General features: G+C 39.3%; 1 protein-coding gene across 4 annotated transcripts in view; it reads right to left on the bottom strand.

Annotated features, from left to right (window-relative positions):
- Positions 1 to 17,499, bottom strand: part of NKAIN3 (sodium/potassium transporting ATPase interacting 3) — a 409,151-nt gene that overhangs the window by 192,142 nt on the left and 199,510 nt on the right. For all 4 annotated transcript variants that reach the window (XM_074355102.1, XM_074355104.1, XM_074355103.1 and 1 more), the window contains exons 2-3: positions 11,986 to 12,123; positions 1,541 to 1,621 (exon numbers count right to left, since the gene is read on the bottom strand). In XM_074355102.1, coding sequence (XP_074211203.1) covers positions 1,541 to 1,621; positions 11,986 to 12,123 — 219 coding nt within the window. The remainder of the gene's footprint in view (positions 1 to 1,540; positions 1,622 to 11,985; positions 12,124 to 17,499) is intronic.

Raw genomic sequence — 17,499 nt, 5'->3', positions numbered from 1 at the left:
CCATAGTTTATAAGTGTTAAAGACAGTATTTGAATGAAAGGCTTTTGATTTGAAACTCAACCTTCTTTCAACACACTATGATGACAGTCCCATAGAACACATCTCCTCTGGTCTAATTTATTCCAAATCAATTAATAGGGAGGGAAATAAAAGATAATTTTCACCCAGTGAAATAAAAATATGATTGAAAATGACCATTCAAATCACAAGATACAAAATGCTATGGGTTGAAAAAATGCTATGCTTAACTTATTATTCACAATTATTTTATTCATAAAGTTTGCATTTTAAAATTACTTAATAATCTGCATGTTACAGACAACAACTGGGCATTGATTTAGGTTTTTTTTTTCTGTCTTAGAAATTAGTGGTGAAATGAGATTAATAGCACAAATATTAAAGGGAGGTACTGGTGCATTTGTATGGAACTCAGTATTAGAAATGTCATTTCTGGTTCCTGAATACATTTGCCAATGTGAGAAAATGATGACAAGTTCTAATTATTAAGTTATTATAGTGTAGAACAAGCAGTAACTACCTCCGGAGGCTCTGGAGAAAATCGTTCAGGGATTTTTACTGCTTGGCTGAATCAAAAATTCTTTGTTACAAGTGGAATTCAACAGAGCCTGACAATTCTAAAAGTCCCTATGCTGGCCAAGGCAACTTTTCTAAGACCTAAACCACAAATGCTAGCAGAAGACCATTATGTCACTTAAAGAAATTGGAGACCATCACACAACAATATAATAAGTTTGCACACATAGAATTGATAACAAGGAATCTGAACATTAGATTATAGCTTTCTTATACTTTTTGTAATTATACTGTTAAGTTCCTTCTCTACAATTTCAAGTGAGAACTATGCTGGTTTATGAGAAAAATATTTAAGAAACACAACTAGAAACTTAACCCAAGATGCTCTTCCGTTTGGGTGGTAATCAAAAGATGGTTCTGTGACAGTCGTAATAAAAATTATGTGCGTTGCCGACATGAGTGCTAGACAGACAGAAATAACATTTGTGTCATGCTGCATCAACACAACTGTTTTCTGATCAGAATTTCACAACAGGTATCACCACGCCGATGTACTTAGTTGTTACAAAGCGTATGTTCCACTTACACACAGTGAGGATTTCATTCTCTGTCAAACATTTTTCTTCAGCGTTACTATTCACACAAAGATAGCAACTCAGTATTCATAATTGCTACATTTACATCTTAGTCAATCCCTCTTCCCACTTTAAAAACAAGAATGTTCAAAACCATTTTTCACTTAATATCTGGGGCTGTGGTCACGGGGACATGAGGCCTTTTTAAACTGAACATGAGGACACACTGGAAGCTAAGTTCCACTACACGTTAACAATCATAAAGCCATGGTTTTGGAGTTCCACTGTATTAAATGCTCCCAAGATCATTCTTTCCTGAATGGTATCCAAATTCTTTTTTTTTAAATTAGTGTTCCATTTGTAATGTTACCTGCCTTATTTCTTGGTGTTCTCTTCTTAAAATGTACTTCAAAAGCATGATAATAACTTACCTTAGAGAGCCCACCTACTTCCAAATAGAAGCAGATAATGAACACATTCCAGGTGACCCAGAGGGCAGTCCATACTGTATACTGGAGAGAAAGGGTAGGGGGAGAAAGAGAATAAAAATGTGCAGATGAAAGACATGTAAGCTAAATAAATCAATAATAAAACTGCCAATAAGTCTGTCTTCTGGGAAGAAACAGGGTGCACTCAGAAAAGAGTGCTCCTTACGAGGTCCCCTAAGATCTCTAGAAATTAAATATCCAATAGTTTCTACTGCTTTCAGTAGATGCCAATAAAACTAGATTTATTTTTAAAGTGCTTTGCTGGCTTGCAGTTGCACGTTACATCCAAGTGCTGATTTGATTTTGCTTTTCTGAGTACTAGCTTTTCCGAGGAACACCATTATGCAAATTTCCTGTGGGCTATCTATCTATCTATCTATCCATCTTTTAGTTATAATATCAAACCATCAAGTTTTTAGGAATGTTAGTCAAAACTCTTCACTTCCATATCACTGAATGAGGATCATGTTTGAAAATGGATATGTGGAATAACATTAATAAACTTTCAACTGTTAAACTAATTTATTAAGAGTGAAGTGTGTGCCTCTAATATTATTACAGAATATAATATGAGCACGTAAAATATTTTTTCAAAAGCATAGAAATTAATAAAAAGGATTAAGAATGAGCATGTAAACAACAGATTTCCATAATGGGAAAATACTTTCCAATCACATCCAACACACTCTCCACAGGCTAGCCTTACTGATGAATTGGTTTTATTAATGTATTATGTATTAGCAAATGCCTTCCTCAAGAGTACTAGTCAGACTGAATTAAGATAGCCTTAGATCAAAACTCATCAATGGAGAGGGTCTCAGGGCTCAATTCATCCCGTCACTTTCTTCTGCAGACAAAGGCATGGAGGTCTGGAAACTGACATACAGAACAGCTTGGATGACTGGGGATGGAATTTTCCATGGCAACACAATGAACAGATCACATACAATGGTTTGCTCATCCACTTTCTTTTACTACAAAAATCTATGAATTCTTAACTTCTTAAATAGGCATACTAATTACATTATTGTTTTCTGTTGTTAACTAAGATAAATGTTGAAATAACATACTAGCTATTGCTAAATTAAGATAAATACTGAAATAATTTATTAGCTTATTCTATGCTGTGCCAAATAATAGACTTACGGATTTCAAACACTGTATAAAACAGCCATGTTCTTATTAGAAACCTTATCAGAAGCTCTTTAACTTTTTCTGAAATTCAATTTACATTTTGGATCTTTGTCATTTATGATTTTTAAAAAAGGAATAATACACTTGTAATAATGAGTTAAGGCTCTGAAATGACTGGAGATTTAGAGGAGTTGGAAAATACGTTGAAAAGTTAATGTAAGTTAAAATACATATTGAGGCTTTTGCTGTTTGGGGATATTGTTGACCTGCTGATACATCCTGTTAGCAAAGTCTTCTAGTGTGAATGGACCTGGATGTTTTCTTAACAATGGGCCAAATGCATTGAAATGTATTTTTCTGAACCACAAAATGTTCCCATGAACTTTGAAAATAGCTAACCTACATTCTCAACGTATACTTTTTGCAAACAGATAAAGTCACAATAACCACAACAAATTTTAAAGATGTTGCTAATAAGACGGCACCCAGTATCTGATATTTTTCATTCTAAATAAATCTAATTATGGGTATATGTGAATGAAGCAGCAGTGCAGACCGCTAAGTCATGAGAAAAAACCCAGTGGTAAAGGTTAAGGAAAGGACATCAAATAAAGCAAGACTCAAAGAAGGAAATGAACTGAATTAACTGCAAAACCACATGATTATTAATTATTAGGACCGCGAACCTAAACCTGTAAGTATTCTTTTAGAAATATAAATCAACCCATAGTCATAAAAATACGTAATAAAATGTATCCCTTCAAAATAAAAGCACAGACCTAGTGATTGGACTGTATTCTGATCCCTCCCATTGTACCTTTGGTGTTACTTCCAAACATTCAAAGATAAAATTGTCAGGCTGAGTAGACTCCAGCCATCAGCTCCTAGATTCCTAACAATAACACGAGTCACTACTCTGCGGCTTTCCACACTCCAGGTCCTGTGTTAAGCACTTTACAAGGATCACGTCCCTCAGTCATCACGCTAAAGCCGAGGTAGAGAGTTAGTCACTTGATCACCCAGTTAGTGTCAGAGTTGGGACAGGAACTCTGACAGTTTGACTCCAGAGCTGGGGTCCTTGGAGTCACATGATAGGCTTCACTTCCAAAGATCTTACGAAAAGGACTACAGATTAATTTGCAACTTGGCACTTCACCGAATTTTCCAACTTATCAAATGACCAATTCACCAAATTACCAGTTGACCCAAAATTTATGTCACTCATATGTATTCTATAACTGGCAGTGCTTTTGGAATGATGAAGTCTTTTGTATTTGCTATTAATGTGCCATGCATTCTATAAATGTCATGGTTTTAAAGCAATACTGTAAGTTTCTTTATCCTAACACATTGGTTCGTTGAGAACAAAGAATATAGCAAATAGCAAATATCACTGAAATTTGGATTGTTATGAGATGTAAACTATACACCTCAGTGTGTACCTGAGACTCAAGTCTCTGCATAGAGATAAAAGGAAAGGATTTCTAGCAACACAAATAACACATCCATAGGAATTTACCTAGACAGAAAGTATTAGAACAGCATATGTTATGAGATGGGCTCTCCTCCCTGCCTTCTTTCTGATGTGAGTTAATTTATAGTTCAATTGAAACTAGACTATAAAGAAAAGGAGATAACACTCCATTTTTAAGAAATACCTTTTGGTCATCATAGAGCACTCCCACCAGCTCAGATAACCACATAGACTTACTCGCAGTATAGAAGACTTACCCTCCCAATGCAAAATAAAAAAATCACTTTGTATAATTATCTATCCATCTATTTACCTCTCATCTATCCGTCTATAAGCTATCAATCTATTTATCTATCCTACTTTGCTTATGTTCAGTACACACATTTTAAATCCTAATTTACTGAGACAATGGGTCTAAAGATGAGCAAACATTTGTGTGTTCTATGTGGCTTCCTGAACAGTTCATAGCTTTGTGAGGCTATTTGAGCAGTTTTTAATTGAAATGAACTTTAGAACTCTTACAGTCTATTTCTTTCTCATTCAGCAATTAGTCCATGACATGAATTATTTTTACTTTCTGAGCTTGTCTGTTTTTCAATTGCCAGGAAGGCCATTCAATCATTCATTCATTCACATGTGAATCGATCAGATACAATATTATGCACAATATGTTAGACATAAAAAAGGGTAGACTCCTCGCTCACTCATGGTTCTAATATTTTCTGGAGTTTTGTATTCACATCCAGGGGGATTTAAATCTGGGACCACTGAATGGAAGCCTCACACTCTTAATAGCCACGTTGCGCATTGGCTCAGGGGGGAGACGTATGATGACACAGCGGAAAATGTTCCTGTGAAACAATTCAAACGAAAGCAAGTTGCTGCTCTTTGCATGTGAACATTCGTATGAAAGTCCGAATAACTAACCTGTGCACTTAGCATACTTACTTGGCTTTAAAAAAATTTTTAAAGGAGGTTTTGAGTTAATTTTTATTTCAAAGTTAATCTTTACTCCAAAAAATGTCAAGTTAGCTAATGCTTCTGCATTTAAATTAATGTAAAACTGCTTGATTAAATTAACTTACTACCCATGAAATAATAAATATTTAAATAATTCTAGGACAGAATCTTACTCTGGACTTCATAAGTAAGATTGTAAAATATTTGACATAGGAGTAAAATGTATGGGAGTAACCAGCTGATTCCAGAGCAGTACTTTATGACTGTTCAATATGATTTCCAGCCCACACTCTGCTTCATTTTGTCTACAGCCAAAGAAACACAAAAGGTGCATTCAAACGCTATGATTAAACTTGGTGTTCCCTAATGAATGTATCCCGCCTTGTATCTTAGTTAAAATAAATTTAAACAGTGAAAGAGTTCCATATAACAAGGTTGTTTTTGTGTTCTAAAAATAAATGTAGAAATAGCAAATCTGTACTTTATCAGCTGAGACAGTGTCCAAAGGGGAATTACTGCTCTTTCGTTTTGTGATTTGGGTGAATTTTTCTAACAGTCTTTGCAGTGGGTCCTCCTCAATTACAGAGGCAGGAGCTCATGACGTTATGTTAATTAGAAAAAAAAAATCAGTTGAGGAGTAAGTCAGCTAAGGGTAGGTGTAGGCAGAGCAGGCGTACTAAAATCCACGATGCATTTCATCCTGTAAATCCCAGAGTTCAGATGGAGATAAGCAAGGCTGGAAGGCCAGTTTACTTTGCTGAACTGTTGTTGACAAGTTCTGAGATAAGAAATCACTGTCCAGTCCATTCTGTAAGATCGTTTCATCTACGAACCTTCAATTCATTTATTATTTGTTCAATCAAGTATTACGCACCTTTAAAGGCCCGTGCATATCAGGATAACTTAGAATCCAGCCCTGGCTGTGCAGCATCTGCCTTCCAGGAGGACACTGTTGAGTGAAGCCAGGCGGACCTGGAGGCCACGATGGCAGCTGTGGGGAGAGGCAGGATGGAGTCTCCAAGAACCAAGGGAGCAGAGAGGAAGAGGCACTGCGCCCGGAGCGGGCTGGTCAGGGAAGGCTCTGAAAGGTGACCGACTCCGTTGAAGAATTATTAAGGGTTTTCCAAGCGGGTAAGGAGACTAGGGTGTTGCAGGTAGAAGGTGCAGTGTGTGCAAACCAAGGTGGCAAGAAGCAGCATGTGGTCTTCGGAAAACACAAATCACTCAGCACGGCTGGCTGGCGTGAGTCAGGAAGGTGGGGAGGGCGGGAGGTGCAGGAGAGGTAAGTACAGGAGCAGGTCTGTAAGCTTTGATTTCCACTCTGAGGAGATGGACGTTTGCCTGTGGACGTTGGAGAGCTTGTTCTGTGTGGTCCTCTACCTGAACCGTTCTCATAAGGGTGATTGGTTCTTCAAAGTCAGCTGTGATAAACCCTGTTTGTCCTAAGAATTGGCGGTAACTTACCATCTGTGTTTTGATGCTCCAAAATATCTGTTAGCTTGAAATGGATTACATTTAATTGGCATTATTGGTGACTTTCAGTCAATAATGGAAGCCAAGACTAAGAACACCAACCAGGCCAGTTGGGGACAAAAATCTGCAATCAAAAAGCCCTCTCCCTGCTCAGTGAAAAGTCAGTATGGATTTCTGACCCGGTCTTCTCTCACTGCCATAGAAAAGCTGCTGCCTTGGAGGTATCCCTTGATTAATGTCATCCACGCCATATTCATTTGCAGGCATTTTCATATCAGAATTAATTCCAGGCCATCAACTGTGGCTTTAAACCAAAACATTCATGAAAACAACTCAGGGATGGGCCATTTGTGGTGTGATAAAGATAATATCCAACAGCAATACCAAAAGTTCCGATATCATAATTTATACAGACAAAGGAACCACATCATCGGGAATCTGATGGTGGAAGCAAAGCCGAGCTGGTGGTAAAGCAACTCCACAAACCTAACAGTATCATCCACTTCTGCCACTTACTGTCTAGGTTCCCTGGGCAAGTCACTTAACCTCTCCTTAACTCTTACCTTGCCTATAAAATGAGAGACGCTAACACACATCCACAGGACATTTGTGAAGATTAAACCAAAGGATGTGTTTGGCATGGATAATTCATTGCTTCCCTTCTCTCCCTTTCCTCGGAGACGGTCTTGAATGAGATAGCAAATAAAATGATGGCGATTTGGTTGGTATACGCATCAAGAGACAGTCAAGATGAGCAAACACGTGGATTGTTTGTCTTGTAGACATCTTTCTTTGAAGATTCTGAAAGACCTAAATCTGCCTCCCTCGATACACAGGAGGGAGAGGGGAGAGGAGGATGTGAGGAAAAGATACCAGAGAAAGAATGACACTGGTCCTATCGTAAGCAGTCCAGGGACCGGCAGGGAACTAGACAAGAAAGACAATGAGTATTTATTGAGGACCTATTACATTCCATGTGCTCAAAGAACACTTTGTCTAGTAGAAGAGACATAAATGTGAACAAATTATAAAGCATGCCCAGGACACAGAGGCAAAGGAGCAGGCAGTGATTAACTGCTAAAGCACATGGGATGGGGTGAGTATGAGGGACTGAGGGCACGTAGCTAGAGGATGGGACAACGCCAGCTGAGGCTGCGAGAGCCACAGGCTGGAGAAGCAGGTGGAGGGGAGGGTCCTCGATGCTGAAGTGCACAAACCTTCTTCCCAAACCTCTTTCCCTGTCGTTTCATCACCTCCGGAGAGCCCAGCAACCTGCACCTCCTCACTCCTTACATGGTGAGTTCCCGGAAAGCAGGCAATATACCTTCTTTGCTGTTTATCCAGCCCTGGCACAGAAGAGCAGGTCCTCAGTGAGTGCTCAGCGAGGGAATGCCAACTACTACATCCCACTGGGGGCTCGCTGTGCTTCCTGCCCGGACCCCCCTTCGGTCCCCTGTACCCTGGGGGGCTCACACTCATGCTGCAGGTCTCAGCCCCCCAATCACTCCTGCAGGGTCAGATTACACATCTCGTGGCACAATGTGCTCTTTTTTGACACTTGCTACAGGTGCAGTGTAACGTCTGTGCGGATGATTATATGATAAAACATGCTTGTCCTCACCAGACTGTAAGGCAAGGACTGAGAAGGGCAGGAAATAACATGTCTGTATTTGCTCAGCAGTGTGCCCCACGTGGAACACGATGCCAGGTACAGAGTAGAAACCCAATAAATAAGGCTTGAATAAATAAGTTTAAAAAATGGAAGAAAGGAGGTGGAGAAAAAAAGAAATAAGGGAAGAAAGGAGAAAGGAAGAGAAGAAAGGAAGGAAGGAAAGCAGGAAGGAGGGACTGTGAGACTCAAGTTTGGTCAGGGGTTCAACCAAGAATATTCTTAGATTTTCATCCTGCTAAGAGTTAGTGAAGGTTTTAAGCCAGTGATTTAGAAAATGTACAAAGGACACGCTGGACGGGAGGAAGCTGAAATCAAGCCAGCAGTCCATGCACAGGAAGGAGACTGTGGAGGGCAGGAGATGAGTGAAGAGGGTCCAGAGCTAACATGCAGAGGGAAGAAACATCAGGACTGAATACGTCCCAACAGCATCATCCCATGGACGCCATCGGTGTCCTAGCCTTCTGGCATTTTGTGTTTCAGTACAACAGCAACATCATAAAATAAAAGGCTGCAGGAAGTAAAAGTGCTCTGTGTTCATAGCAACAAACGGGAACATAAAACCCGGTAATAGTTTGCTATTATGCACATTAAAGTCTCTTACGCTGCAAGCCCGCCGCTGTGAAACCCCCTTCTCCTGGACGCGCAGTGGCTCAGCAGGGGCTGCTTTCAGAGAAGGTGCAGCACGAGCTGTTCAGCCCTGCAACCAGCCGAGTGACACAAACGCCCTCCTGTGCCTAGGGCAGCAAGCCTGAGTTCAGTCATGTGCTGTGGGCCGGTTACCTCCACTTCCGTGTGATATATTGAAAGATACCAAAAAGCCAATTTTGAGATTCAAAAAGAGAATTGATGCATTTACAGAAAAATGTATAACCTTTTTCATTTTGATGGTGTGATTGGATTAAACCAAAATGGAAAGATGGCGTATGTTTTAAGTCTCCATTTTTCCTCCTAGTGAGGCAGTCATTGCTTTTTTTTTTTTTTAACATTTTTTATTTATAATTGATTTATAAACATTTTTATTGATTTAATTGATTTATATTGATTTTACAATGTTGTGTCAAATTCCAGTGTAGAGCACAATTTTTTGGTTATACATGAACATATATATATATTGTCACATTTTTTTCTCCGTGGGCTACCATAAGATCTCACGTATATTTCTCTGTGCTATACAGTATAATCTTGTTTAACAATTCTACAATTTTGAAATCCTGTCTATCCTTTCCCACCCCCTTGGCAACCACAAGTTTGTATTCTATGTCTGTGAGTCTGTTTCTGTTTTGTATTTATGCTTTTTTTTTTTTTTTAGATTCCACATATGAGTGATCTCATATGGTATTTTTCTTTCTCTTTCTGGCTTACTTCACTTAGAATGACATTCTCCAGGAGCATCCATGTTGCTGCAAATGGTGTTATGTTGTCAGTTTTTATGGCTGAGTAGTATTCCATTGTATAAATATACCACCTTTATCCAGTCATCCGTTGATGGACATTTAGGCTGTTTCCATGTCTTGGCTATTGTAAATAGTGCTGCTATGAACATTGGGGTGCAGGTTTCATCCTGAAGTAGGGTTCTTTCTGTGTATATGCCCAGGAGCGGGATTCCTGGGTCATATGGTAAGTCTATTCCTAGTCTTTTGAGGAATCTCCATACTGTTTTCCACAGTGGCTGCACCAAACTGCATTCCCACCAGCAGTGTAGGAGGGTTCCCCTTTCTCCACAGCCTCTCCAGCATTTGTCGTTTGTGGATTTTTGAATGATGGCCATTCTGACTGGTGTGAGGTGATACCTCATTGTAGTTTTGATTTGCATTTCTCTGATAATTAGTGATATTGAGCATTTTTTCATGTGCCTATTGATCATTTGTATTTCTTCCTTGGAGAATTACTTGTTTAGGTCTTTTGCCCATTTTTGGATTGGGATGTTTGGTTGTTTCTTATTAAGTCGTATGAGCTGCTTATATATTCTGGAGATCAAGCCTTTGTCAGTTTCATCTGCAAAAATTTTCTCCCATTCCGTAGGTTGTCTTTTTGTTTTACTTCTGGTTTCCTTTGCTGTGCAGAAGCTTGTAAGTTTCATTAGGTCCCATTTGTTTATTCTTGCTTTTATTTCTATTGCTTGAGTAGACTGTTCTAGGAGAACATTTTTGAGATGTATGTCAGATAATGTTTTGCCTATATTATCTTCTAGGAGGTTTATTGTATCTAGCCTTATGTTTAAGTCTTTGATCCATTTTGAATTTATTTTTGTGTATGGTGTAAGGGAGTGTTCTAGCTTCATTGCTTTACATGCTGCTGTCCAGTTTTCCCAACACCATTTGCTGAAGAGACTGTCTTTATTCCACTGTATATTCTTGCCTCCTTTGTTGAAGATTAGTTGCCCAAAAGTTTGTGGGTTCATTTCTGGGCTCTCTATTCTGCATTGGTCTATATGTCTGTTTTGGTACCAATACCATGCTGTCTTGATGACTGTAGCTCTATAGTATTGTCTGAAGTCTGGGAGAGTTATTCCTCCAGCCTCTTTCTTTCTCTTCAGTAATGCTTTGGCAATTCTAGGTCTTTGATGGTTCCATATAAATTTTATTATGATTTGTTCTAGTTCTGTGAAATATGTCCTGGGTAATTTGATAGGGATTGCATTAATCTGTAGATTGCCCTGGGCCATGTGACCATTTTAACAATATTGGTTCTTCCAATCCAAGAGCATGGGATATCTTTCCATTTTTTAAAGTCTTCTTTATTTCCTTAATCAATGGTTTATCGTTTTCTGTGTATAATTCTTTCACCTCCTTGGTAAGATTTATTCCTAGGTATTTTATTACTTTGGGTGCTGAGGCAGTCATTGCTTTGCAAGAAAATATTCACTAATTCTACTGAACATTTTATTTTTTTCAGGCTCAATAAGCATTTTAGAGTGTGTTACTCCTAATTACAATTACTTACGCATGCGTGGTATTTCTCACAATGTTTTTGTACATGTGGCCTAAAATAGCTCCCTCTTTTTATGGCAAACAAAACTAATAACTGGAAATAACTCTCAGTCAGTTGTGGAGCACAGCATATGCCTTATTCAATTTTCCCGCAACGGAGGCTGTGCTGACCATGTCTGTCACAGTTTAGAGTATGGGCTTAATGTTTTAAATTTATCTTAACAAAATGTTAAAATGTTTAGTGATATACAGTACATAATACATCAGTGGGGAGCACTAAATAACCTTCAGCACATGCATTTGTAATGTCCTAAATCAATTAAAATTAAATTATATTATTTCCATCAGTTATTAAGCAGTTATGGCTAGGTAGGGTTGCTTTTTAGGGTTAATGGAATACAACATTAAAATGACAGTTAATGCACATTTATATCTCATCTGACATCAAGACCACAACCAGTCCCCCTGCTCTATCCACATCCCATTTTAAATTTCCTCGTGAAACTTGATTTCAGGTACAGTGCGAGCTGCACTACGCGTCTCACGCTTAGAGTCAGGATGCTTTGCTTCCATTTTAAGCATCACTGAGTCTTTCCCACAGATAATCATCTCTCAACAGAGTTCAGTAATGAAGGCAGAGCAGCAACAGCACATGATACCAGAGGGAGCAGCTTAAATTATTTTATTCTTCTCACCACAGATTGGTAGTGTTTATATGAAAAGATACAGTAAAAGTAAGACTTACCACCACAATATATCGAGGTCTGTACTGAATGGTTCCAAACAAACCCAAAATGACGACTATTATATGTAGAAAATTTCCAAGAATGGGCGCCCACTGGAAGCCAAGGAAGTCAAAGATCTGCCTCTCTAAAGCTGAGAGCTACAACAAAGCAAAGAGAGTCCATGAGCATCTTACCTACGCACATCAGACCACTTTAATCTTGGTTTCACAGCTGGAGGAGGCTGGGTAGTCAATTTCAGCCCCACTTATGGACACCATTGTCGTTGAGACTGAGACACCCATTTCATGTACTCTTTTATGCAACTTCTCTGAGCAAATATACTAAGATAAATTTGAGCATCATGACTTCAAGTATATACAGATTTGAAGCCTATCAGGGGAGCTAGACATATAGTTCTGAAACCATTTTCTGTAGCAGCAAATCCAGGAGGTTGCCTTAGGGTATCACACTTTACAATATTAACTCATCATTCTTGGTACACTTTTTCAAAATGAAGCGTACTTATTTACTTACTTTGAGCTCACATCCCTGATCTAAAACTAAGTTAAACAGACCCTTTGAATCCTATTTTACTGAGATCGTATACCTACATGAAAATTCATGTTAGATCAGGTTCAGTCCTTTTTAAATACCCAAATAAAAATTATGTGGCAATAACAATTTTAGACATGTTTCAGTTTATTATATTTGCATTACATTTTTAAGTAATTCTAAAATATATTAAAATACACACTTAAACCATTTATGAGGAAACAGATGAATTTCACAAAGTCCAGTGACTGCCAACAGTGTCATTATCATGTACAAATGATATTTATTGCATTTTATATCTCAAAATTTTTATAATTCCACCTGCTGTATTTGGACACGAATCTTATATATTTCAAGCATTTTTCTAGCTTTACTCTGATAAAATAGTAATTCTAAGAAAATGATCCAACGATTAACTACACTGACGAAACTACAGATTTGAAATGAAAATGGTACCCTAGGTATTTTCCTAGTTACATGGCAGGTGTATGACTGAACAGCTTTAATTTCCTTGGACAGAAAGAAATGTCCTCTCTCCAGTGAGCTGAGTTGACCCTGGTGAAGATTCCCCTTCAACCAGCTGTGGAGGAGAAGGGAAATGAGCAATACCCGAAGACAACCACACCAGAACCACCTTCGTTTCGTGGTTATTTCCTGATCATCAAGTGATTTGCACCATTCCCGGCACTCACCCCTGGGAGGATGCACAGAAATGGCTTAAACACAAAATAATCAGAGCAAGGTGAGAAGCAGCACTGTGTTCTCAATCCCCTGTTTGTCTCTGCTTGGGACTCTGGTTAGTTCCCAGGAACCTTCCCCTAAAAATGCAGCATTTTATTTATTGGCCCATCAGTGATGTAAATATGCAGGTTTTCTTTAAGTGTCCAAACAGGATGGATGTGTTGAGGAAAAAAACCAAAAAATCCTGAAGAGCAGCTGCAGGCAATTCATTCTGAAAAGCAATCCTGTTTTGAAGCTGTGGCGCATCACAAAAACCTTTAAAGTGAACTTTTCAAACAGGGAAAAACCGTCTTCTTTTCTGTCAGAAGACGCACGGATAGCACTCTCTTTTATGGTATCAAAGAAAATGCAAGGAAAGAGAAGCCGAGGTAACACCACTTATTAGCAAATCTGCCTTTCTTATTGAGGGCGCCCTGTATCCCTACTTATTAATATTTATTCTCTGATAACTTAAAATGGATTTATAGTGGCTTGATAAGAGCACAAAGAAACAGTCATAAAAACAAACAAACTGAGGGGAGACGGTGTCAAGGATGAGGGCAGAGGCAGCTAAAGCAACTATATAAACCATGAAAACTACTTTTGAGTATTGGATTTTAAAAAGTCAGCTGACAACGACAAAAAGCCCTTCAAAAGTAAACAAAATACTGTTGCATTTTGTATTAATTATTTTATCTAGTTTCCACGTTAAGCTGCTAAGTCGTTTAGTTTAGAGGCAAAAATAGTCTCTCTAAATGTCATCATCTCTAGAGATACCACTTTCTGCCTTACAGCTTGACATTCATAAGAATAAAGACCTAGGGCCCCCAAATGAAATGAAATGATATCCAGGTTGCTTTGTTAACTCAAGAAAAGCATGAATATATATTATGAATATATTTTAGAAACGTCTCTGTCAAACTGGTCTCACAATGATGTGGTCCAGCCACTGGAGCAGACCAGGGAGGGCAGATCAGGTGCATCTCTTCCCAGCCCCACAGTCAGGAGTGACTTCAAGCTGGGAACTTGATATTGGCCATTGTATTTACCACATGGACATCGGGAAATGCTAAAAAAAAAAAAAAAAAAAAAAAAAAAAAAAAAAAATCCAAAGCCTTGTTTATTTGTTATGAGAGCCTACGGTTATATATTTACCTGTGATCCAAGTGAATATATGGCCCCTAGAGAACAGGGGCTCTGACTCAGGAAAGCAGTGAAGGGAAGTGATCACATGTTCAACGTAGCATCCAGAGGAAGGAAGCATCCAGCTCAGCTGAGAGCAGGGGATGGAGGGACAGCGGCCAAAGGAAATGAGAACGGGGACGGCATGAAGTATTCAGGAACTAGACTCTAAAGGCAAAGTGCATGTGAGCGGTGAAGGATGAATCAGGTCAGCCGAGCTTACATCTTCACTGTGACCAAGGAAAACTTGCTGGTTGGATGCTGTTACAAGTATTAAAAATGAGAAGGAAAATGACAATTTTGAAGTTAATGTGTTGGAATCCCTTATTGGAAGACCTCACTCGGCATCAAATTACATATTCCAGTTGTGGCTTTTCCTTCTCTCTCTTTTTTTTAAGGCAAATTAAAACCTGGTGTGAACGGTCCACCTGGATAATCCCTCAAAGGAAGGAGCTGTGACCTTTCCCCTTGAGCTCCATACAGGTGTGGAGGTGTGGAGGCCCTCCCCTCTCTATCCGTTGATATGTGCACAAAAAGTGAAGTGCTTTTCAGTTTAGGTTAAACCAAATATAATTAGGATAACTGAAACCATAGGTAAGGACTGGGCAAAACATTTCCTGGAAGGAAACTAAAAATAACTTTCGGGTTACTCACTGTTACGGATTATTTTAATAACTACGCTTCTCATATCAACCCAGTTGGCTTGACTAAATACACAAAGTTTCAAACTGTGCGGTTTAATTATGGGAAATGAGGATCTTATAATTGTGGGAATGCTTAAAATATTTCCTTCAGCATCATACATGTTTTGAAAAAATTCTTACACTTTACCAACAGGTTGTTGTCAAGAGAGGGGTCTTCAGACGTGTGTTCCAGCCCCGCAGACACCGAGGGAGACATGAGACAGACCAGGCCATAAAGAAATGAGGCAGGGAATGCTTTGCTTCCTCTTTTCCTACCAAGTCAGTAATGCGCTGAGTGAGAGCTCCACAAAAATTAGGTGGAAGGGAATAATCTGTTAGTGTTTGTTTGAGGATGTCCTTTGATCACTCAACAGGGTGGTTACGTCATTTGATTCAGTGTCTAAGCACCCTCCCCCGCCAGAAGTTACCCCACAGCCTCACTCCTCCCACTGTGCCAAGCAGACACCCACCTTAAAAAAGGCAGTTCCAGTCCATGAAGAGCTCAAGCCAGGAAGAAGGCAACTGTTGCAGCAAAAGCCCAAAGAGCCAATTTGTTACAGAACAGTGACTGAAGATAAAATTCCAGCCCTCCAGTGGAGCCGTAATAGATCCAGGAGCACTAATGCTGAACCCCGACAAACAGCTGGTGGGAGCACACCTGCTGTGGCCTTTCTGACGCCCACGGAGGTGTTACTTAAATGGCAGCTCAGCATGAGGAGATAGAAGAGAGGGTTGTGGGCCAAACGTTTCTCTGAGGGCCCTTTCGTGTTTTTATTTGTAGTAGAGGCCACCTGCAAAATTCCTTCTCTAAAGATTTGCCTTTAAGTGTGCATTTCAGCAAGAACTAGATCTTTCATTTGGGAATGAAATTAAATGTTTCTTCTTTAGAAAACAATATTGAAAAAAATCTTGTCAAAGTATTTATGCTATAGGAAACCATTCTCACTTGAAAATTAGAATGTACAGTAGATACTAAGTAATAGTTAATGGTGTTAAAGTAGGTTAACACCTCCCACTGTCATTATTATTATTATTATTAATTTGAGGGTTCACTTTGTCTTTCTCTTGCTACCCTAGTTTCACGACATAGCAGTGGCTTGAGTGTCCCATTGCTGTCATGTCCTGGGAAGGACGCTGCTGATGCAGCAAACCACTGAACATGGAGGATGTCTTCGACTGCAGAACTGCTGAAACCCTTAGACAATGATTGAGGTGTTTCGGGTATAAACTTGCATTTTACTTTCTTCCTCACAATTATCACTAACCAAGAGCTATGATCTAATGTGGGGACATGGTCTTCATTAACTTGATATGGTGTCTTTAATCTTCACTGTCAGGGTGAGGCAGGAAGGAAGAGGGCAGGGCACAGCCATTCAAGGAAAGACACAGCAATTAACACCAAGGTGGCAGAAAATTCAACCCCCAGTAGGCTTTGAGGCCCAAGATGGCAGGAGATCTGACTCCCAGTAGGCCTCGAGCTTCATTATACGCTCATTGTAATACATTAGCATGGTGAATGACACAGCCACAGGCACCATGACAGTTCCAAGGCTGATCATAAAAGGTCAAAAAGTGGGCGACCCCAATTCTGAGAGTCCCCACCCCGTCTCCAAAGTAGTTAGAAAGTCCTCCCACTTGTAAGCATATGGAATAACCCAGCTCATTAAACACTAACAACCCCACACCTTGTGGCCTTTCTCTTGCCTTCTTAAATGGCCTGTGCTCTGTCTATGGAGTATGTGTCCCTCTGAATAAATCCACTTTTACTCAACTGTGGTTTGCTCTTGAATTCTTACCTGTCTGAAGCCAAGGACCCACACTTGGCAGGGCCCGTCCCAGGAACACAACTGAGACCAGCACGGGGCCATCCTCTCACCCCACAAACTGAATTAACCACTTTTCAATCGTGCTCATGCTTTTTGGACATTAAAATGTTTCTCAGAAGACCAGAAAGCTGGATCAGCCTCTTGGTTTCCAGGCATTTTTATTTTGTAAGTGTACAAATTGACTCAATAGATTAGGACCTATCATGTGTTCTGTTTTCTGGTCCCTCTTCTAGTGGTAGGGGTTAAATAAGTCAGTTTACGCAGCTACACTGATCATACAGAAATATACTGACGACCTCCTAAGCTTTTATCTCAGACATGCTCACTTCCTCGCTTCTAGTGAATATGCATATTTGTAAATTTTGTTATAAGGATAATGCATTTGCTATAATTTTACGTGTAGTAAGTATAATTACTGTTCCGTACAACTACTTAAAGTGATAATAATAATATAGAAGAACACATTTATGGTGCTTTCATCTATTAAATAGGTTCTGGCACCAGTTCCAGTCTGTGTGGAGGTGCTTTGTCCACACCAATAAACAATTCTTGGGAGCCCAGCTATGTGTTC

This window comes from Camelus bactrianus, chromosome 29 (assembly GCF_048773025.1).
Source record: "Camelus bactrianus isolate YW-2024 breed Bactrian camel chromosome 29, ASM4877302v1, whole genome shotgun sequence".
Classification (NCBI taxonomy): Eukaryota; Metazoa; Chordata; class Mammalia; order Artiodactyla; family Camelidae; genus Camelus; species Camelus bactrianus.
This window is presented reverse-complemented; position numbering and strand designations above follow the sequence as displayed.